General features: G+C 40.5%; 2 protein-coding genes across 9 annotated transcripts in view; one reads left to right on the top strand and one right to left on the bottom strand.

The window, feature by feature from the left end:
- The first annotated feature begins 11020 nt into the window (after nt 1–11020).
- On the top strand, nt 11021–14430 carry LOC116489191 (general transcription factor IIE subunit 1-like). Its single transcript, XM_032187388.1, has 4 exons — nt 11021–11468; nt 12748–12949; nt 13423–13649; nt 14042–14430. The coding sequence occupies exons 1-4, from the start codon at nt 11021–11023 to the stop codon at nt 14428–14430; spliced, it is 1266 nt and encodes a 421-aa protein (XP_032043279.1).
- Nucleotides 14431–19255: 4825 nt separating this feature from the next.
- PCM1 (pericentriolar material 1) overlaps nt 19256–23750 on the bottom strand; it is a 41932-nt gene continuing 37437 nt past the window's right edge. For all 8 annotated transcript variants that reach the window (XM_032186258.1, XM_032186261.1, XM_032186263.1 and 5 more), the window contains 5 exons: nt 22535–22610; nt 21320–21573; nt 21019–21111; nt 20779–20902; nt 19256–19588 (listed from right to left, as the gene is read on the bottom strand). In XM_032186258.1, coding sequence (XP_032042149.1) covers nt 19563–19588; nt 20779–20902; nt 21019–21111; nt 21320–21573; nt 22535–22610 — 573 coding nt within the window. In that variant the 3' untranslated portion in view covers nt 19256–19562. The remainder of the gene's footprint in view (nt 19589–20778; nt 20903–21018; nt 21112–21319; nt 21574–22534; nt 22611–23750) is intronic.

The following is a 23750-nucleotide window of genomic DNA, read 5'->3' as shown; positions in this document are numbered from 1 at the left end:
GGAAAAAGATGCTATTCATATTCCACTTGATAGTAGAGCCATTAATTTAAAATTGCCACTGGCATAAAGTAAGTGTTTGCTGTGTCTCTTTGGTATCTCCAGACTATCTTGCATAAGTCATTCTGCCTACCTACAGCGTTCAGAAGTTGATGACATACACTTATGACTGGATTCTTGATAACCAAGATATTCAAAGCAGTAAAAGTGTATTGCAGAAGCTTGGAACAATGGATAATAGTAGTCTCCTGTTCCAAACAGTGAAGTCAAATTATTAAAAAGTCTAGTATTTTATATATTACTAAATATATATATATTTAGCAACCAACACTAAGGAATCTACAGAAGAAGAAACAAACTGCCCATAAATTTGAGATAGTGAGTCACCTCTCATCCAAGTTGGCTGGCTAAGTTATACTTAATATTGTTTCCTTTTCTGAAGGAAGTATTTAAAGCTAACCTTTAGTCATCCCTTGTTTCAGGAACCAGGTTACCAGCTAACAGCAAAGTTGTCGGTTCTAATAAGCTTTCCTTTCATCAACGGAAGAAGTGGAGATGAAAGTAATGCTAATTAGCCGAATAGCTTTAGCATCTGCTATGTTAGGAAACATGCCTTCTTGCTGGGAAAAAAAAAAAAAAAAAGAAAAAAAAAAGAACATCCTAGGTCTTAGGAAAAATGGTTGTAGCAGAGCAAGAAGCAAATCAAAGGGATGTAAACCAGTGGCACAGTAACACCATACAGAAATCAGCATCCTACTATTTAAAATGACCTTAAAAACAAAAGGGTGATGCTAGTTATGTATCTGTTTTTTTCCCAGCTACCATAAGCAAGCAGAAGCATGTTAGGTTGACTGCACTACCAGAGTCTATTTTCAGTCTGACTCTGGAATATTGAACCTTTGTAAGGTAAAATCACATTTTAGATTAGGGGAAAAAAACAACACGTGGTGTAAAATGGAGTTTCTGGGTCAGATGATTCATATAAAATATCAAGTCAAATGTTGCAGTCAGTACCATGAAGTCACGATACTGCTGAGTTCACACCTTAATCTGGTAGGGGTTTGTTCAGATTCATTTGGAATTAGTTGCTTAACAGGCATAATCAAATTACTTTGCCATTTAAAAATAAGCGGTAAGTTTACTTGCTTAATTAGCCCTGTCCCACTTTAGAGTATATGGAGCAAGGCCATGTAGACTATTCACAGCCATTAACTAATGTGCTTTTGGCATGTCCCTTGTGCAAGAGAATCTACCTTTCCACACTGGAAATTGCTTTACAATTGCAAAATCATAGCCAAATCTTGTGGAGGTCTATCCAGAGCCTCAATAAATACATCTGCTATTGACAAAAACAATCAGTGCTATTAAAAAAAAAAAAAAAAAAAAGTATGTCTTGCTATGTCTGCCTTAATGTATAAAGTGATTAGTGCAATTAACTGCTTATTGGTTTAACCATCACCTGTTGATGCTGAAAGCATCAAGGTTCTGTTTGTTTTTAAGTTTAAATAAGGTTCTGCTTAGAAATCCTTACTTGCATTTGCTCAGTTTCCTGCTTCTCTTTCAGGAGCAGCATGCATTTCATTCAGAGTACAGGAGACTCACACAGCTTTCCTAGGTCTGATGTGAAAAGTCACAAGACTTCTTTTGTCAGAGAGCAGGAAGCAGTCCAAGCCACTAGGCCATTATATCAGGCTGCTTTGAGAGAGAAAGAAAAAAATCATGTAAGCAACAAGACAAATTTATTTTTAACTGCTATTGCATAGTCTAGTTCTATGAGGAGTAGCTTCATTATTTTAGCTTCCAGCAGATTTTTGTCATTACTGTAAATACAATAAAGTTAATTCAGTGCTTCATTAAATAAGGCGTTACAGGAAACAAGGCATTTGTTTGGACACTGGCATTTGAATGCAAAAATGTCAGTTTGTCAAGAAAATTTTCACTTCTAAATCTGAGAAAGCCACACAGTGAAGATTGTGCCATCTCAGGGGAAGAAAGAATGACATCTCCCACTCAAAAAAGCAAAACATGGGCAGCAAGTGAGAACAGGAGAATGAAGGAAAGGAATTTTCACCTCAAATCAAGCCAAGGTTTTGGGACACATGTGAAACTGAGTTTGCTTTTGAGTCAGTTACAAGTTAAGGCTCTGTTCAGAAGCAGAACTCCAAAAGCAGTGCCCACAGATGTCATGGAAAATAGCTGCAAGGAAAGAGCAAGATCAATAGAAAACAAGTTGCAGCAAGCAGCCGTGATGGGGAGGGCACTGGCAGAGCAGCAGAGACCTCTAAGCAGAGGCCAGAGCCCTAAAATCCCACTCCTTCCCAGCACACCCGTCCCACCTTTAACCAGACAGCTCTTCAGCCTACAGGTGGAAGGAGAAAAAATAAATGCAAACAAAAGAGCTTGGATTTCACCTTAGTGGTTAACAGCAGGCAAATGACCTGCTAATGCTGAGGCTCATCAGCTGTTCTGGTTTTGGAGGACCAGAAATGGTGGTGAGAGAGGAACGCCCAAGCTCACCAAGCAGCAAAACCTTGCATCCTTTGCACCAGCAGAACAAGATTAGCCAGAAAGAATAATGCTCCATCAAAGCAGTGGCAGAAACCACAGTTTGCCTTGGGAAGAAATCTCCAGATACTTACGTATTTTATAAAAAGCTCCCTGTGACTGTCAGAACAGTCTGGAAACACAACACGCAAGTTGGCCAAATCTGTGACCAAGAAGCAAGCTGACCATGCTTACTTCCCTCTAAGTCTGCCTACCAGTTGTTCAGAGCACTATATCTTGCAGTATCCAAATTTTTCAAGATCCTTTTTAGCTTAGTCTGCTCCCACCCTGTTACTTAAAAGAGATGAAATTAATTATGAAGGAGTTGGCCTGCTTACATACTGAGTACCAGGAGCTCAGGCCATTTTCTGCACTACAGTGAATCAGCTCTGAATTACATTAATTGTATATAGGACAACCTCTCTCACTCTAATTTGTTTTGCAAAGTTTGTTCTCTTAGCTCAAGGGTTATGCGTGAGCGTAAGGAGAATCCTAGTAGTAAGACTGCCTCCGACGGGTGTGCTGTGTTTAAGGTAACTCCAGTCATTAGGTTTGCTCAGGGCTTTCCACTTGCAGGGTTTTGGCTTTCTTCTGATCTTGCTAAGCTTTCTCCATTTCACAGACACCTGATGTAGAAAAAAAAAATAATAATTCCTAGGCTTTTCCCTCTTTATATTTCAATGAAAGCGGTTCTTCTCTTTGAGAAATTTAAATGAAGAAAATAAATTGCCTATAGTAGGACAATAAAGCCATCAGCAGCACCGAGCTGTGACAGTGCTGGAATGCCACCTCGTTTTTACAGCAGACCATCCGGTACCTGGAGGTGCTGAGGTGAGCCACGGCCCTTTCTCAGGCCACACCTACCACCCGAATCACACCAGCAGTTACACAGAACTACTCAAAGGTTTCATTTGCATCAGCTTAGTTCCTGAAATGCTACATCTGCATTCCTGCAAGAGGTGTACAGCCACGGAAGGCTGGAAACTGCTCTCCCAAGAAAGCCACAACCAGCTGCTGCAGCAGGCACACGCCTTCGGTACGAGGCGGGTGGGAGAAAGGAGCCGCCGCTGGGATGGAGAGGGGGAGACAGAAAGAGGGGGGAGCAGGAGCCAGATGTCAGGAGATGACAGAGGAAAAAGAAGTAAAACGGAAGACAGGTAAGGGTGGCAGGCTATGAAGATCTAGGACCACAGTATATTTCTTTACTGACCCCACCGCTCCCAAAACTAAGAATTTTTGTGTTGTCATCTGAAACCCCAACCAAAACGCACCTCCCGCCCCACCAGCCTGTGTGCCACCACCACATTTTTTCATGTATTTACCTGCTGAGAGATGGCAGATCTAAAACTGACCCTCTAAGAAAAAACCTGGAAGTTAAAAATGCATAGTGCCACAAGCAACCATTCCTCGGACTTCAGAGCAGGGTAAGTTACATGAAAAGAACACCAAGGCTGTAAGCAACCTGTCCAGAGGTCAACAAGCGTGGCAGCCACTCACCCCCTTTCCTTTTTGGAAGGGACACCACCCCTTTACTTGAGCCCAAGCTTCCTCTTACAGAAATCCCTTGCTTCATTCACTGCCCGGGACAGGCTGTGATAATCGAGGACAGCAGAAAGGCTTTATGCCTTGTTCCGGTTTTCAAGACGGTAAATAAATAATGCTGTGCAAGAGAAGGGATGGTGTTGCAGACAGACAAATCTAAGCACTTCCTGAGAGAGGTGAATTCTCCCTGTATTTCTGCCCCGTGCTGCAATGGCAACCCAGCAGGTTGGGAGAGCACCCGCTCTGTGGCACCAAGGGCTGTGTTTGGGAAGCACGACAGCCTCTGTCTTTCTGGCTATCAGGAAGGCTGTAACAAACTACTCAGAGGTCTGTAGCCCTCAAAGTTGATTTAGTTTAACACCTGCATCCCTTCAAGGATCAGGAATTAGGTAATGTGGGGAGAGCACCACAGGAAAACAGATGAGAAGATAAATCATCGCAGTGCAGGCTTTGGATGGTTCACAAAATAAACAGGGCTCGGGGCTGCACGCTGTTGAGAAGTAGTGCCTGCTGCAGTGGCACAGGCAGAGGCTGCAAAAGGGGCAGCACAGGGGAAGAGAGAGGCGATTGTGCAACCCATAGCCCTGCGTGTACAGGGGAGCAGGTTACGTACTTAACCCTGAAGTCTTCACATTTCACAGAGCTCGAATGCATGTAGATGGCGAGCAGTCACGTTCTGCAAATGGAGGGAGGTTTGGCTATCAGCTGGCACAGAGAAATAGGAGAGAGCAGAACGTAGCTTCCATGTGCCTTGCAGGACAAAGGCAGAGGGGCACGAATTGGACCAAGAGGACAAAAAAGCATCCTACAACAGCTCCCACTTGCCCAAGGTGCACATCACAACGTGCCACAAGGCTGCTTGCACCAATCTGCACCCTGCCAATAGCCAAGTCAAACATCCTGCATGCGCTCTGTGAGGATCTCAATCACACTTTTGCTCCACACATTGAATTTTCTCCTTCAGCCTCTGACCAGGCTCCCTATTTATATCTCCCAACCTAGGACTACTTGGCTGACTCCCTGCCTCCTTTCCCTCAAGCAGCCTGCAAGCGCAGCGCAGCACCCATGCCATTCAAGCTCAACCTCAGAGCCAGCCAGATGGGTTTGAAACAAAGCCAGATGACTTTGCCTAGCCCCGTCTCGAGCTCCTACTTTCAATAATGCCTTTATTGCACAACATCACAACAACTTCACAGCATGAATCCTGCTTCCCACGGTCCTCACTGCCAGGGCTACATGCAGGCAGAAACACTTGCTCAAACCACTTTTTAAGTTTTACTTACAGCTTTCACTCTGAGTGTTCATGCCACAGGCAGCAGAGCATGAGCCCACGCAGAATGATCTCCCAGCTGCCATCCAGGCAGGCACAGGTCTGAGCAATGCCCCTGCCACGCAGAGCTTTACCCTTGCCATGAGGAGGCTAACTGTCCTTAGCCACCAGCCCTCTCCTTATCAGCCACAGCTTGCTCAGGTGCTTGTGGTTTCCTCTTTCTGAAAGCAGCGCTACCAGCCAGGCCATCACACACCTTAATTTAGGAAGCTGTTTTGTGTTTTCTTGTGATGTTTCCACACCTCCACACGCCAGCCAAGGACTGTCACACGAATAACAGCGCTGAGGTTACATGGCACTTTCCCTGTAAAAAACACTCAGCAAGGAAACCCACAGGCATTATGCACTGTCAACCCTTCCCACAGGCTAAAATCAAGAGGTACCAGCAAGCAGTCATGCAACTTTGCATTTTATAATGTAGCATCATAGCAAAGGAGCATGCTCAGGAACCACTACACGGAATGAGGTACACCCGCTTAACTGTTCCACGTGAACATTTTTGATTTGCAGTTGAAAATTTATGCCGATTACACTTGTATCAGCTAGATGGTTTCCCTATTCAATGGAACAAAAAAGAGTAGGAGTAGGATTTTTTGCAGCATAAGGCATGAAACTGACCCCTCTTATACTATTAATTGCAGGCAGAAGCAGGGCTAATCTCAGGGTTTTTTTTACAGTCACCTGCTCCCCCAGCAATTTCTAAATTGCTGTCTCCTACAGGCTCAGACCTTTGAACTATTTTGAAATCTGAATTCTTGCTGCAGCTAATAATTTATGAATTTTCATTTCTGGTACAGAGTATTTCTCACAGGCACTACCTTCTGCTAGCCACATTGATGGACGCCAGCCAGACAACTTGTCCAATGGAGACAAACTCCTGCACTTCTGGGGCTCTCCATGCACCAGCAAGTTGGAAAATCAGAGCTCCAGCAACAAAAGTACAATACGTGTTATGACACAAACCATGTACCACATAGGACCAACCTCCACTGTGCACGTATAAAAAAAAATACATGAAAGACATAGATTTGAGGTCAAATATGATGATTAAAGTTCTAAGAGAATTCACTCTTCAGTCCTGGACTGTCCAGCATCTGTCAGCCTTATTTTAGTGTTGTTTTTAACCACAGTTGTCTCACCCATAGAAGGAAATGAAAGCATCTATAATTTTATCATCTAGAGAAATACAGTGAAAAAATTATTTTTGTTTCTTTTGAAGACATAAACCACCTAAAAAGATGAACATGCAAAAATGTAAAAGCTAGAAAATCTTAGATAAAAATCTGTTTTTTTTGTTTTTTTTTTTTCTGAAAATGTTCAATTTGCCAGGTTTGTTTGATTATGAAAGCTTCTACACACAGATTATATAAATTACCTATGCTACATTTTTGTTTTGCAACAATAAAAAATAGCTAATTACCATGTTACTTTTAGTCCTCTAAAGTCATGCTAATGAAAACACTAATCAGAGATTGCAGTCACTTAAAATTCCAGCCTTGGTCTGTTGTAGGTGTAAGGTGTATTTCATTGAGCAATAAGATTTGTAACTTTATTATGATGCAATGCATATGAGGCAGAATTAAATCAGTTCCTAACGAAATGTGATTTGGGGACTCTTGCTCCAGGTGGGTGATAATCAGGGCTTATCACAGATAGGTCTAGGAAAAGGCTGGGAAATACTTAAGCTTGTTTTAAGAAAGGAGTGATCCTTCTGTGGCAGCAGCCTGAAGATTTCTGTATACGCAGGACTGGTAACAATAAGATTTTAAACTCAGTTGTAAATAATATGGTTATAGTAAGCCTGATAAAAGACTGCTTTAATAAATCTTTCTAGTTTAGCGTATTTAAAGCGTACGCTGTGATAAAAATAGTGATTTGCATAGTCTGTTGGCTCAGACAACTCAAGTAATATGTTAATTCAGCAGCTGGCTTCAGATAGGCCCTACAGAACTTGCTCTGTATGATGTCTGTTAACTTGAAATTCTGCTTTTGATCATTGCTTGAGAACACAATGAGCAACTCAGAGTAGGTTTCCTAAAGCAGAAGGATGGTCCAAAAGGCAGTTCTCATATTCTCTCCTAGATGAAAGTTTTAATAGCTCCATATTAACCAGAAGGGCTGCTCTGACATCTAAAATAGTAATACTAAAAACATCAAACATTATGAAAAGTGAGCTGCCACTGTCATAAAAATAAGTACTTCAAAAGTAGAAAAAGTAGGAGCTAGACCATTATTTGTAAAATACCTTGTCAATACTGAAAAAAAAAAGTCTGTATGAGCAGCAAAATACCTTTCTTCTTAATGGAGACTGCAGCTCAGATCTGGAGTAGGTTCCTGCTTAAAGCCTTTCTGTGTCTGTAGAGAGCTGCTGCTGCTTTCTTTTCCTTTCCCTGACAAGGCTGGTCTCATGTTCTTCCTAAAGGAGAACTACTGCCTGTGAAGGAGAACTACTACCTGTGAAGGGAAGACTACAACAGCATTTAAAAAACAGCAGTTCCCCTGAACTGCAAGGCTCCAGGCTGGAGTTACGAGATGGGGAAACACAGCAAAATGGACTAGAGAATATAACCTCAAATATACCAAAACACTATAGAGAATGCTGCTTCTCCCCATACCTGTTCTGATTTTAAATAACTTTTAATACCAAATGAATACAGTTTGGGTCCTTTTGTAGCTTAAAAGAATGCTTCTTGATGGGTTTCTGTTCTCCATGCACGGTGTTTATTTCAGGCAAATTCTGACATTTTTTGTAAAAATAAAAAAATAAAATAGGTAAGCCACTTTCTTCTATATTCAATCAAAGGTTTGCATATCTAAATTTCCATTGCAAATGAACAGTGAATTTATGAATTTGTTGAAAAATAACTTTTCACTCTTTTCCTAGTATATATTCACATTACTTACATCACATGTGGTTGGTGGTGGTTTTTCTGGTGTGTGTGTGTGCTGTTTTGTTGGTTGGTTTGTTTGGTGGGGGGGTTGGTTTTTTGAGGGGTTGGTGGTGTTTTTTTCCCCTAAATAGTTCATATGGTTATAATAGTCCAGACTTGAAGAGCTTTTAACATTAAGGTGTTTGGAAGCACTTCAGTGCAATGCAGACTCTTTAGCACTTCAGAGTACTGCTTGCTTTACAGATTCAAGTACCTAATGTAAGTCTGGGATAAGGAGTCACAGGAATTCATAAGCCAGCAAACACCAAGCTTACAGCTCAGGTTTGACTTCTTCTTTGATGATGTTATCTACTTATCCTGTTCCCTTTGAAGTTATTTTAATTCTGTTTGATTTAGGGTAAGAAAAAACAGTCATGAGATCTGCTCCTAAGAGAAGTCCTTTAAGTGTCATGGTTCTGCCCCACATTAGTTGAGGAATAGAGGCAAACAAGGTTTTTTTTTCTTTTATAGTGCCACAATCTAGTTGGCCTTTATTTAAAAAATAAAACAAAATTAGTAATCCGTGCAGAGGGCACCTCAGTCCTTTCTGAGATGCTAGCCCAGACTCATACACCCAGGGCACTGCACAACTGGTACTGTATCCCATGAAGCTGCTGACGCTGCCCCTGCCTCTCTTTGGCCCTAGTTCCAGAAATAGCAGATAGCTGCTTTCTGGTGGGCACACAGTGGAGGTTACAGTGCCTCCTTCTGTAGGGGATTAGCTAGCAACAGGTAAGGGCTCAGTGCTCTCCACAGCCTGAGGAGACTCAAAGACAGCTGAGGGTGGCCAAGGACACTCACCTTCCTGCTGAATGTATGCCACTGCACAGAAAAAAAAAAAAAGTGAGGCTAGAAAGAGGGAGAGATAGGGTACTCTGTATACACACCCTGAAGAGGAAGTGTTATCATGTATTCAGATACACCGCCCTGCTAGTATGTGAGGGTCAGATATGCTGATCAGTTGAACCTTTTTGGAGGATGAGAACAAAAGAGAAGGGAAAGAATGTAAGCGGAGAGGAAAGAATGTAAGAGGAGAGAGAGTGGAAAAAAAATACTTTTTCCTTGAGGTTCTTATGAAAAAACATAAAAACATTCTTCTTACAGTCTATGGACTACTGGGGGGACTGACTGACATTGCCAAAGTCTCTCTCCTTACTAAGGTTAAACTTAACTCTTGGAACAGAAGATGTAAGTTGGATGAGACCTCAGGATGCCATCTGGCCCAACCCCTGCTTGTGGAACAGCTAGCCTCAAAGCCAGGTCAGGTTGCTCAGGTCTTCTCCAGGTGAAGATTCAATCTCCTCCCTGAGCACCCTATTGCAGTGCTCCCCAGCTCTTCCTGTGGGGAAATTTAGGTCAGGGTGGTGCTGTTTCCTTCTGGGTTTCTAGCCTCAGACCAGCAGGATTATACAGATTTACTGGAAAGATGGTGCATCCCCTATAATGTAAGTTTAATCACGGCTTAACCACTAGGCTACTGCAAATAGTTTTGTTTGTTTCATAACTCATATTTCTGTTGAAGGCTACCTGGAAGCTCTGTGCAGCAGCACACAATCCCCTGGGCTTGAGAATGGTGCCCCTCAGTGGTGGATGCCACTGGCAACCTACCATGCCATAACGTGCTGTCCCACCACCCACCTACCCACCCTCTGGTCCAGCAGCAGCTCTACCAGCACTGTTCAGCTGCATGCTGCGTGCCTCTCTGCAAGGCAGTCTGGCTAGAGGCCCTGATGTCAAAAATTACTGTAGGGTTTTAATGTGCCTCAAACAAGGGAATAGGGATGTGACTTCACTGAAGCTTACCTTATTTTTTTTTTCTTCTCCCTCCACTCCTTACAAATAAGAAATGGTTAGGACAGTTGGACTTGAGAGATTAAAATTAATTATGTTCTAGTTAATGGGATTAGGAATTGATTGTTGCCAGAAGCTCTATTTCTACAGAGTAGAAGAGTACCAAGGACCTAAATGTTCTGCTGCAAATGTTCCCCAATGATTGGGTGTGGTGGAAAACAAGGCTCAGCCTTGGACATTGTGCTGGGTGAGGGCAGTGACAGACAGGATGGAGCTCCAAGTACTCCAGTTGGGCCTTCACTTGACCATCACAGCCAACAGAGGAGAAAAAAAAAAAAGAAATAGGAAAAAAAAAAAAAAGAAATTTTTGTCACAAAAGGTGTAATCACATCCATTTCACATTGTTATGAATTAAACTAAAGATTTTTTACTTGACTTGTGTCCTGAGCTGTAATTTTTATGGCACATACTGTTCACTTCAGATCTTACTTGCCTGGCTTTGATTGAAAATGGATATGTATCTTCAGGAAGGCCTACACATGAAGACATTGTCTTCTGTGAAGATTATTATGAAGTCTCTGTAATCTATTTTCCTAGATAGCTGCTTTTTTTTTTTTTTTTGGTTGGTTGTTTTTACACAGGAGGATGTGAATACTTGAGGTGCAGTCACCTGTTCCATTTAACCACCTGCATTACCTAATCTTTGATAGCTATTGACACCTCCCCTTCCCCAGGTGCAGGTTAAGGATTTTATATTAACCTATTCTCCTGCAGAAGAGCAGCACAGCAAATGGTGAACTCTAAGAAAGGTTTACTACACCTCACATCCATCTTGTTTGTTGTACAACCCTTCTCCCTTCTCTTTCTGGCAGTGGTTCAACTCCTGATGGAAGAGCAAAGCGTTATCACCGAAGTCCCAGCAGCCTTAAAGCGCCTGGCCAAATACACGGTGCGTGGCTTCTATGGAGTTGAGTACTCCTTGGCCCTTGATGTGCTGATCCGCCACCCCTGCGTGAAAGAGGATGACTTGTTAGCGCTGCTGAAGTACGAACGCAAACAGCTGCGTACTGTTCTCAACACGCTCAAGGCAGACAAGTTTGTGAAGGTGCGCATGCGAGTTGAGACGGGCCCTAACGGGAAGAGCACGAGGCACAACTACTACTACATCAATTACAAGGTGCTGGTGGATGTGATAAAATACAAGCTGGACCACATACGCCGGAAGATAGAAGCAGATGAGCGGGATTCGACTACCAGGTCCTCTTTTAAATGTCCATCTTGCTCCAGCACCTACACGGATCTGGAAGTCAATCAGCTCTTTGATGTATTTACAGGTGTTTATCTGCTCTAATCTTGAGAATAACTACGGTAACATAAAATTTGCTCCTGTGGGAACTTTGCATTGAAAGTAGGTTTGTTAGGATATACTTTTTTTTTTTTTGCTGGTGGGAGCAGCACCTGGGACAGGAGGAGCTGGGAGGTGAGGGTAAGAGGAAAAGCTCTCTTTGTAGAACAGGCCAAGCAAGAGGAAATAGTAATCTTGAGTGTAAGAGGTGGGGTTGGGAATCTGATATAGGCCTCATCTTTTCTAGGAACAAGACATTTAACCTGGGTTAAAATTACTCATCCACCTTGCGAGTCCCATTTCCTCACATGGAAATGAAAACTGTACTCACTCTGTTCTGAATTTGTTAATCTTTGTGTCTTCAGTCTTTCTGATGGAAAAGTTGGATAAAATGGTTAAAACAGTTTGCAGCCACCTACTGCAATAAACATAGTGCAGATCAGCAGCAGAGGAGAGGTGTCCTATCACTGCTGTCTGTACTCAAAACAGAATTTCAGGCTCCTTGCAGGGCAAAATGAGGCATCCATACAAGACAAGGCATCAGAGCTCAGGGGGTTCTCTTCTCTAAAATCAAAATAACTAGAGAGCACCCTTTCAAAGTAAGTTAAAATGGCATCATATTGCAATATATTACTCTACAGCTACAGTGCTAACATCTGGGTCACAGCATCTAGAAAGGAAGGCAGAACCAGGGACAATGAACAATACTTTATAATGACTAACTTGAAATTTCAAAGGTCAAGTTAGTGTACAGTCAGTTAGCAAACCATTGCTTTGCTCTCAGTGCAGGGACTGTGACAAGCTACTGAAATGCAAACGTTTCAGTGGTGATCACATTTTAACGGAATGTGTTACTTTAATTTTGAGACATAAATGTAGGTTTTAGCATGTGTTTTGACCAAGTCTTTTTTGAACTTTAAACTTTGCAGTAAAACCAACATAGGCTATGTATGCTTGTAATTTATGTGGCATGGAAAAACATGAGATCAGAAAAGGAGGAAAACAAAAAAACAAGTTACTATCTAATGTTACTCCATATCTAGCCAACTTCATTTTTCCCCAATATAGGTATTTCTTTCTTGCATAGCAAGCATGTGAATAGTCATCTTCAAAAACAAACAAAAACCTTGAACTCAAATTCCTTTGGATGATATGAACAAATGCATAAAGTCTAGGAAGGTCAGAATATTTTGGAACCTGTCCAAGCTGTGGATTTAGCATGTTACCGCATCCTATGAATGTGATTTCCAATTCTGACACCATTGCAGAGACTTTCCGCTGCACTTACTGCAATACTGAGGTAGAGGAAGATGCTTCAGCGCTTCCTAAGAGAGATGCTCGGACCCTGCTAGCAAAATTCAATGAGCAGATGGAACCTATCTTTGCACTACTGCGGGAGACTGAAGATACTGTTCTGCCATATGACTTGCTGGAGCCTCAGCCAACAGAAATCCCAGAATTATCAGAAAGGTATAAACATAACTCTCCATCTCCTACTCAAAACAAAACTACCCAACAACTTTCCTGTTGTAAAATCTTTGAAATACCTAATCTTTGCTTTCTTCAGTAGGTACTGTACATGACTATGAACTGCTTGAATTATTCTACATTATGCATTTATAGTCTTATTTTTGTTCCTTTTTTTGTTTCAAGGAACAATTTTCCAGACTTCTCCTTTGGCTAATATTGTTCATAGCCCTTCCTGTGCATAAGTAGTGCTGCTCTAACAGTATGCTTCATCTAGAGATGCATTACTGAAGAAACTATACAAAAATCAATGATTCAAAATCACATGCCTCTGTTATGAGATGACGGGGAATGAAAATTTTAAAATTGAGAGAATTTGTTAACGCTAAGCAGCTAACAAAACTTTTTTTTTTTTACTGGGAACTGGGGGTTTTGCTTGTATATGATTTGTCCAAAACGGATAACATTTTGTTCAGCTTTGATCAGAAGACATGTTCAAGTATGCTGGAACCCTGTGGCAGACCTGAAAAATGGGCCACCAGAAGTTCATCGTTTGGCAACATGTATACTCAAAACTTAGTTATTGATGTCCAAGATTCTGAGCCCAAGAAGAAAAAGAGAGAAAAAGCAACTGAAGAGCAACCTGTCTGGATGTCACAGAGCACTGTGGAAGGAGCAACAACAGTCACCAACAATATTGCTGGTAAGCTTTGAGCATTGGCAAATAATTCAATTCAGCAGCTTTACTACAATTAAATATAGATTTCCTATTGAAAATGTAATGAGCTTAGTTTAGAAATCCAGAACAAGCCTTTAATTCTGGACCAGTGCCTATCAAAACCTAGTTTCTGAAAAATTATTCTTTAGGCTGGTTTAGATAGCATTCCTAAAGCCATAAGTTAACCACCCACTCCTGAAATGTTCTGGCTCTAACCATGTGGTACCAGTGCTATTAACTTCTAAAGCAGGAACACCTGCACTTGAGAAAATTCTAAAGGAAGAGGTTAAAAAAAAAAGTAGAAAAAATATTTTCACAGGATGGATGTGTGTAACAATAAAACTATTAAAACTTCTAATGTATTATGTATTATGTAGGAGTAAGTGCTTCTGAAGAAACTGAAGAAAGTAATAAAGAAACTATCCCTGAGAATGAAATCATCAAGACTCTTCTGATCCATGAATCCAAGTCACTGTCTGGCACAGACCACGCTCCTGTTGTCAAAAGCAAACTACCCGAATCAGGCAGCGACACTAGTGAGTCTGAAGATGCCAAGCACTCAGGAACAGCACTAACAAAAGTAGGAGGCAGCAACTTTGAAGAGGAGGAACAGGAAGCTCTAAATCCTGTTTTAATGGTAGCTGGTCAGCCTTACTCGTACAGTGAAGTTAGTGAAAATCCAGAGCTTGTATCTCTCATGACAAATGAAGAGAGGGAAGCTTATATAAAGGTAGGACAAGAAATGTTCCAGTCTGTCTTTGAATAAATACTACTATAGTGAATATGCAAATGTGTAGAGTGAGTTTTTTTTAATTAAGACAAAAATAGTTTAAGTTCTGGTGTTAAATTTACCATAAATGGGTTAAATTTTGTTTGAGTTCCTTGCTGTTATGCAAGACAGCACAACTAAATGCTACCTGTAGTAGCCACCTACAGTTCAGAATACTAGCATTGCAGAGAAAGTAACCCAAGTTATTGTGGGGTTTCTGTTGTCTTAATGCTTAGACTGTGCAAATGCTGTAACCAGGGGTTTTGGAGCATGAATCATTCCAGGACACAATGGAATACAATGATCTGATGAAAATAAAGTTTCAAAAGCAATGTCACAAACTCTTACGAGATCAATTATTGTACCTTTCTCCTAAAAGTAGCAGATAGTTCTGTAGCAAATATGAATCAAAGTCCACCACGATTTGGTTTTGCTCTGTACCAGTGCATCCTATTGTTTTTTTGGCTCATTCACCATACAGATATACTGTTGTATCAAATGTTACACAGCACCCTTCCTCTAAGCAAAGAGTTGCTACTAAATTCTGTTGGTTATACAAGAGAACCAGCTCTGGTATATTACCTTTCTTAATTATCTGAATACTTTGTACTTACTGTTTCACAGAACTGTTCAAGTGATGAAGAGTACGCTGGAATTCAGAATCTTGAATAGTTTCAGGAAAATGGTTGTTCCCACTTCACAGATGACTCCTCTTTTTTTTTCTTTACTGAAGGCTGTAGAGCAGGTGTGACCTGCAAGACAGCCATTTAGTCAGTCACCCCAGCAGCTACCTCCCCCATTTTTTCCAACATGCCCATATTGAGTGGTGCACTACACTATTAATTTTGGTCCAGGTTGATAAGTAAGCATAGCTTTCTGGTTGATAAACTGCTTAGGAGTCTGCTTTCTGTGTCTCATTCATATTCTGCCATTTTTTTTAAGCAAGATCATTTCTACTAACACTGAAAAAAATGTTCTACCAGGAGAGGTTTAGGTTGGAAATGGGGAGACATTTCTTCTCAGACCAAGTAGTCAGGCATTGGGATGGGTTGCCCAGAGAGGTGGTGGAGTCCCTGGGGGTGTTCAAGGAGAGGTTGGACCTGGTGCTTGGGGACATGGTTTGGTGGGTGACATTAGTGGTAGGGGAGTGGTTGGACCAGATGATCTTGGAGGGCTTCTCCAGCCTTAATGATTCTATGAACTGGACTACACAGAAGATGCACCTTAATTCCTTTGGTAAATCTACTCTTTTAGCAAGGAATAATGGAATACATGGCTATGAACTGAAGTACAATCGGTTCTGTCTGAACATCAGGAAATAGTTCTTTACTATAAGGGTGAATGAGCACTGCAACAGGTGGCCTAGAAGTTGTAGTCTGCCAAACAGATAATTGAAAGCTGTCTGGATGTGGTTCTGAGCAACTGGCTGTAAGTGGCCCTCCTTGAGCAAGGGGCTTAGACAATTTGGTCTCCAGCACTACTTTTTAACCTCAGCTATTCTGTGATATGAACAAAGGAATGCTGAAAGTAGATAGATTCGTAGAGAATTGACTTACACAGTGCCAGAGGTTGGGAGAATTGTGAGAGGCTTCCCTCTTCATATGTCACTCTCATGATAGAGAAACACAACCAATGTTGAAGATTTTTTCTATTAAAAAAGTTGTATCTTTAGCTCATTTGAAAGCAGTTGATATTATCTTTCTCCTGTCTCACATGACTCGCTAAATGGGGGCTAGCTTGACATGCAGTCCAGCATCACATCACTTTGAGCAGTGAAACAAGTATAAGAGCTATTTCAATTTTTGCTAAGATGCTTAAAAAAACGCTCCACCATGACAGAAGACTTTATACCCTTCCCCCAAGCTTACTAACAAAAACTAAGACAAAAAAATCTTGTTTCTGTATAGAAATGTGATGTTATTTTGGAGTTGTAAAAGTGTATTTTAGATGGACATTTTGTAACTAAGATTTCCTTAACCAATTACAGCTCACAGAACAGACACTATAATACAAGAGCCCTCTGCAATGTTATACACATCACATACATATGTAATCAGTATACAATAAAGATATGGCATTTTTAAGAATGTTACAAGTTGGCTTGTTATTTCTTATGCTTGGTTACTGTTACCTCTTTCTTTCCTCAACACCTCAGCTTCCCCATTGCCACGGTTGTCACTGTGTTATGAAGATCAGGGGGGCTGCAGCACCTCTCTCGTGAAGACAGGCTGAGGGAGCTGGAGTTGTTCAACCTGGAGAAGAGAAAGCTCCAGGGAGACCTTATAGTGGCCTCCCAGTGCCTAAAGAGGGCCTATAGGAAAGCTTAGGAGGGACTCCATCAGGGCATGTAGTGATAGGATAAGGAGTAACGATTTTAGAGTAAGAGGGTAGATTTAGATTAGATGTAAGGAAGAAATTCTTCGCTCAGAGGGTGGTGAGGCCCTGGCACAGGCTGCCCAGAGAAGGTGTGGATGTCCCATCCCCAGAGGTGCTCAAGGCCACCGTGGATAAGGCCCTGTGGGACCTGATGTGGTGGGAGGTGTCCCTGCTCATTGCAGGGGCTTGGAGCTAGATGGCCTTTAAGGTCCCTTCCAACCCCAGCCATGCTATGTCTTTTAGTGTCTTTACTATTTTCAGCTTCTTCAACCACAAGGAATGTTCCTCAGTTCCATCCATGAAATTTGAAAACAGAGCATTTAATCCAGAAGTTGCAACTGGAGACCTTACTTCCTCGTTATACCAAGCTTCTTTATTGTCCCTGAAGGTGTCAGAGCAAGATCCCCTGCAAAAAGCTATCCTGAGCACAAAGACTTCTCTTTTAAAGACTTGTTCCCTGCTATACCCACAACCTGCAAGTAACATCATTTCTACTGGCATGACCAAAGGTCAGTATTCAGTTCTCTAAGAGTATTGTGAGGTACAGTGCTGGTGTTGAATATATCTAGAATAAGCACTCCTTTTTCTACCTTGTCTCATTCAGAATGATATTTAATCAATACTTCAGTAAATCTAGACTTCCTTTTTTAATTTTGACATATATTATAATAGACAGAGCTAATTTTGAGCTAATTTTAGGCTTCAACATTAACTCTCATAGCAATTTTAATCTAACACTTCCAACCATTGTTTCTTTTCCAAAGTTACAATGGATTTTAAGCATATTTCTTCAACTGCAATTTGATTCCTTGTCCAAGCAAACCCAGTGGCACAGCTGCACTATCCCTTGGTCTCATTAAGCATTTATAATTTTTACAGAATCTAAGCAAATACTACTGGATGTCACATTTTGGTGAAAATTTGATCACCAAAGGCAGGCCAAATCCATTAAAAGGTATTGTTCATGTACAGCATTCTTGAATTCTTGCCCTGGAATGATCTGTGCTCATTCTGTTCCTTGAGTTTAAAGCTTGTTTAACACATTAACCAAATTTTCATCTTAAATAGGACACAGATCTTCTTGTTCTATGTATGTCCTCTTTGAAGTCTACTGATTCCTGTGTTAAGTTCATGATTAAAAGCTTTCATTTTTGTTTCATTTTCATATTGTGACAACACAAACCTGTATTTCCCTTGTCCTCTGCATACAGTATGACCATGAGTTTGAAGCCTGCACAGTAAGTAAATGTTGCTGTTACAAACATACCTCTCTTCTCCAACCTGCCATTTTAAAATCCACTCTCAAAACCTGGGGAGACTCAAAAACAAAAAATAAAATTTAAACTATTCTATTCAGACTTCAGGCTATTTCAGGTGTATTTAGGATTATCACTAAAATGTCTCCTTAAGCATATAGTCATATTATAGAACTAACTGAAACTGAATTTATGATTTTATTATTATTATTATTTTTAACTATTTTGAGAAAAACCTTGCCCTAATTTAAGATAAACAGGACCTCTAAGTTGGAACAGATACACTGAATAAGCTATATCTCCTATATTGAATATCTCCTTCTCTGGAGATATTCAAGGCCTGTCTGGACGCTTACCTGGGCAGCCTGATCTGAGGAACCTGCTTTGGCAGGGGGGTTGGACCCGATGATCTTTTGAGGTCCCTTCCAACCCCTACAGTTCTGTGGTTCTGTGATATCATAAAACTAAGCTAGAAATAATGTTAGAAACTCTGATGCAAGCAGGAATATTAAAGAATAAAGATTTTCTTCTGGTTTAGTTTTCTAATCTACTTTTCTCTGATCTTAATTCTGCTTTTGCTACGAGACTTCATTAGTTGCTGACTTTACCTGTGTTTTTAACAGTAACTTCAATTGTTATTTCCTAAATTTCTTCCTTTCTACGTGAAAAGCTATCACCAAGTCAAATACTTTGGGAACAAATGCTACAGATATTCAGCTGCGACATTACATGCAAAAGGATACAAAAATTTTCAGCCTAGTTTATCCTCCTTCATGTTGAAAAGTGCTGAAGTGGAAATGTAGAAAAACAGATGGTTTCTGCAGTTAAGTACAAAAACAGGGTATCTACTTCACCTCAGACCACGGTGCTGAGGAAGATTCATTCTACAGGACATGAACAGGAATATATATATATATATGTATACATACATTAAATATATATATATTTAACAGGCCAGCTATACTTAGGCTTTAAGGCAACGTAGAGATACATACTGTACCTACGAGTCTTATTTGTAGATGGAGAAACTTTGTGGGATGAGAATTTCTCATCCCAGGAACATTAGTAGTATTTCTCTGAACAGGAGTAGCAAAGTGCTACAAGCAGGCCTACACTTAAGCCAGTTAACTTCCAACAACAAACTCTTCATATCCTTTTATAAGTAAGAGGAAAATTTTTCAAAAGACAAATTTACAGACAAGTCCAAACTTTATTTAAACTACAATTCTGAACAATTTTAAAATTACTAAACAAGTCACAATAAAAAATAAAAAAGATTAAGACAGAAAAAGAACAGTGCAGCAAAACTGAATAAAAGAGGATTCAGTTCCAGCTGTTTGAACTGCCACAGGCAGAAGTTAGCATACCTATCCTAAAAGGCAGAGTGTCAAAAACTATTTTACATTTTTATACACTTTCAGAATTTGTGAAAGTAGTGATCTTCCATATGCATTTGTATACATGGAGTTTACATATGCGGGTATCTTCGGATCATTTTCACACACTTTGAACTCCAACAGTTTCTGTAAAATAAGAGCATACTCATTACTGGCTAGCAACTACAAGGTATTGAACACAGCTCTTGACCACACTTCATCTCCATCTAAGTATCCATTATTTATTATACCCTTGATGAAATATTTGATCCTCACCTCTCCTGCACAAGTACTTTGAGAGCCTACTTAAACAGCTACAGATATCCCACATACACAGATGAAGAAAGTCTTAGTTGCTAGCTACTGATTTTCTGTGACGATGCATTCTTATACAGACCATTTCTGCACCATGCACCAGACTGACATGACACACTTCTGCTACCTTAACTATGACAAAGGAGTGATGATGGGCACTGCATGAAATGGAAGGGAAGATTTTTTTTCCAATCACACTAATCTTGAAAGTCCTATGCTGTCATTAGAACTGTAGTAAAAAGTTTTCATCAGCTTAGACTGTTTGCAGAATTGGGACTAGCTATACAAGCAGAAGCCTCCTACCATAGGAATACTCAGTTCATGCATTTATACACATACTTTCCACTAAAGAACTATGAGCCCAACAATGTATCAGAAGACTGATACCATAAATTGTCACGGCATCAGTATCACATTGCAAGAAAAGCAATTTTGACATACATTGCCATGAAGTTTTTGGAGCTACAGAAATAGTTTCATGAAATCAACAATGGAAATTTTTATTACTGTCACACACCCTAAAGAATTTTTTCTACCTCATGGCATGGTTTATATCAGAAACATTTTCTTTTCTCTTAAGAGATATTTTACTTTTCCAAGAAGTCTCTAGAGCTTCCCTATTACAAACACTGAGCAATCTGTCAGCAGATTTTATTAAGCATTCAGATACTACCAATTAGATACTAGCAATTAAAACTTAAAATATTAAACCCAAGCTTATATAACAAAAAATAAAAATGCTTTTAATAAGTTTTAAAAACATGAAGTTACACTGTGCATTTTATATGTTAATTTTTATGAGTTTTAGGCACAGAATCTACTGGAAATACACAGAAGGGACATGTAAGGCAAAACCCTTCATATCAATGCATTATTTGCCAATGCATGATCATATAAAAGGATATGCTTTCTGTACCACTGTGATTTCTTACTTCAGCCAATGACAACAAGATATGTAAATTCTAAGGCCATTTCACGATGTTTTCCCAATATGTGGAGATGATTTAGAAAATAATCCCTACCTGGTTCTTTCAAAGTTTGGGCATCTCCTACTAGTTCTTCCTCTTGGGCTCTACCTCCATCCAGTAACTCGTCAGACAAACTGTTGGTTTGGGCCTCCGATGCTATTTTCTTCATTAAATCTGCCTTTGTAACGGATAAAGCAAAACTCAGAATTCTAGATAATTCTTACTGTTGTCTTGATGATAATCAAGACATTTAAAGCATGCACTTCTAAATAACAACAAAAAACAGCAAAGTACCTCTGAATAGACTGCAAGTTTAAGGGGCAAGTCTTCAACTTTCACAAAGTCATCCTCATCAGATTTTTGACTTATATTTCCAGAACCAGCTTCCTGTTAATAAAAATAGTGACATTTAGTGCCACTGTTTTATTTTCACTCCAAAACTAGAATTTTTAACATTTTAAGCAGTACGTCAAAAAGAAATGCCCACATCAAATTTGCAGATGACAACTAAACAAGACCGGAAACAAGAAATAACACTGAAATAAAAAAAAGCTTTTAATTTTTCTTAGATGTATCCCAACTGAATTATACGTACATATTCATTCACTAATACAGGTGACTCTGTATCAGGACTGCCAGCCATGGAGCTTTCAGAACTTCCAGCAGATGACTTGTTTACCACGCATGCTGTATCTAGCTTTTGAGTTTCATTCCCTGGTAACGATGAGCTCATTTCTTCTGTTTTCACACTGGCTGTTATAAATGATTCTGGGGCGTTGACTGTTAAAGGTGGTGTGTTCTCCATGACATTGAGGTAATGAGGCAGAAGTGTAGCTTCATCTTGTTCACCTAAAACCATAAAATTTCATTTTAACTAGGTAGGAATGGTAAAAGACTCTGAGTGTATAAAAAACAGATTATATTTTTTTTCCTTAAACAAATTATGATTCAAAGCTACAAATAAGCAATGAAAGTGAAAAAGTGAATTAGACCCTCAGACCCACACAACTTATTGAAATAAAACATGAGTTATTTGTAGAGAGTGCCATACACTATGGTATCAGCAATTATCATAGGACAGTATCTGATTTAAAAACTTCTGACTTGATAAAGCATTTTTTATTTTTTAAAACCAACTCCAGAACTGTAAGGCCTACTGTTAAATACACCATCTAGGTATAAGGAGATTCAGAACAACAAATCCCCTAACATTTTGACACATTCTTGTGTTGATGTTGAATCTATTCAAATTCTGCTTTTAGTCTAAGAAAGATAAAACCCCAAACCAGTATTTCCAACAAAAGGACACAGAAAAAGCAGGAGATTACAGCTAGAAATAACATCCATACCAGTTGGCTGTTTTGACACAGAAAATGATTTCTCAGTTCTTAATCAGTTACAACCCAGCATAAATCTTCAAAATATAAAATTATTTCAATTGCTAGTAGATGGCAGTAGCAGGAAAAAAACATGTACTAGACAAATCCAAACAAAATCCTGTAATAGACACACTATATAGCTACAATTGTCAGTGGCTGCAACAATTACCTGAAATTCAATTAAGTGTTAAACATCAAAAACTGTAACGCATCTACCTACATAAGATTATTTCAAGCTTCCTCTTTAAAAGATTTGCTACATTTATATTAACACAGATGCATTAAGCCAAATGACAGTATCATGAGAAAAAACAGCCCAACAAACTCTTGCAAGTTTGGTCATCATCCTCTCAATTATCACTGTCCCAGATAATTCTCACAGTATGCAATTCATATAGAATTGTTAATCTCTCCATTCATACTGGTCTTACCTTTTACATTAGCAGATTCTTGTTTGGATGACATAGTATCACTGCCTTTTGTTTTATTCAGTTCTTGGTTTGGAGTCTATTGAAAAGGTGAAAATGAATTAGAACAAGTTCTACTAACCAGTTTTGTAGCTTATTGCATAATTCACTCTTCCTTGGTAATTAAAAACCACATTGTACACTTATTCAGTGTTTTTGTCTTAACTAGCATGAAATAAAAATATTCGGTTCTACTCTTGGAAATAGAATTCAATCAGTTGGTCAACCACCTATTAATACTGATACATGTGTGTAGTGGGTTTACCTGGCAAGGTTTTGGTAGCAGGGGGCCATAGGGGTGGTTTCTGTGAGAAGGATCTAGAAGCTGCCCCATGTTTGGGAAGGTCCCCATTGTTTTCCAGAGCTGAGCCAATAAGCGATGTTGTTTTGCGCCTCTGTGAGAGCATATTTAAGACAGGGAAAAAAACGCTGCGCCAGACAGCAGCTGGGAGAGTGAGGAACAGCCTTGCAGGCGCCAAGGTCAGTGTAGAAGGAGGGGGAGAGGTGCTCCAGGCGCCGGAGCAGAAGTCCCCTGCGGCCTGTGGCGAGGACCATGGTGAAGCAGGATGTCCCCCTGCAGCCCATGGAGTACCACGGTGGAGCAGGGTTCCACGCTGCAGCCTGTGGAGGAGACCACGGTGGAGCAGGTGGCCCTGCACCGACGGAGGCTGCCGCCTGTGGAAGACCCCTGCCGGAGCAGATTCCGGGCTGGACCCGTAGCCCGAGGAGAGGAGCCCACGCAGGAGCAGGTGATCTGGCAGGAGCTGCTGCCCGTGGGGGAGCCAGGCTGGAGCAGTTTTCTCCTGAGGGATGGACCCCGTGGTACGGACCCATATCTGGAGCAGTTCTGGAAGAGCTGCTGCCTGTGGGAAGCCCACACCGGATCAGTTCATCAAGGACTGCATCCCGTGGGTGGGACCCCACAGCACAGGGGACGAGAGTGATCGAGAAGGAGCGGCAGAGAAGAAGTGCTGTAGACTGAGCAGAACCCCCATTCCCCCGTTCCCCTGCATCGCTCGGGGGGAGGAGGTGGAAGAGGGTGGATGGGGGGGAAGGTGCTTTTGGTTTCTTTCCTTTGTTTCTCGCTTCTCTCACTTGTTAGTAACGAGGAATAAATCTTACTATCTTCTTATGCTGAGTCTGTTTTGCCCGTTACAATAATTACTGCGTGATCTTCTTG

The sequence above is a fragment of the Aythya fuligula genome, chromosome 4 (assembly GCF_009819795.1).
Source record: "Aythya fuligula isolate bAytFul2 chromosome 4, bAytFul2.pri, whole genome shotgun sequence".
NCBI classification, from domain to species: domain Eukaryota; kingdom Metazoa; phylum Chordata; class Aves; order Anseriformes; family Anatidae; genus Aythya; species Aythya fuligula.
Note: the sequence above shows the minus strand (reverse complement) of the source record. Positions and strands in the feature narration are given on the sequence as shown.

Bases quoted from the DNA above. Each gene is read 5' to 3' on its own strand.
- LOC116489191 (XM_032187388.1), top strand. From the start codon at position 11,021: ATGGAAGAGCAAAGCGTTATCACCGAAGTCCCAGCAGCCTTAAAGCGC. The intron at 11,469-12,747 runs GTGTTTATCTGC...ACACCATTGCAG, and splicing joins GCTCTTTGATGTATTTACAG to AGACTTTCCGCTGCACTTAC. The intron at 13,650-14,041 runs GTAAGCTTTGAG...TGTATTATGTAG, and splicing joins AGTCACCAACAATATTGCTG to GAGTAAGTGCTTCTGAAGAA.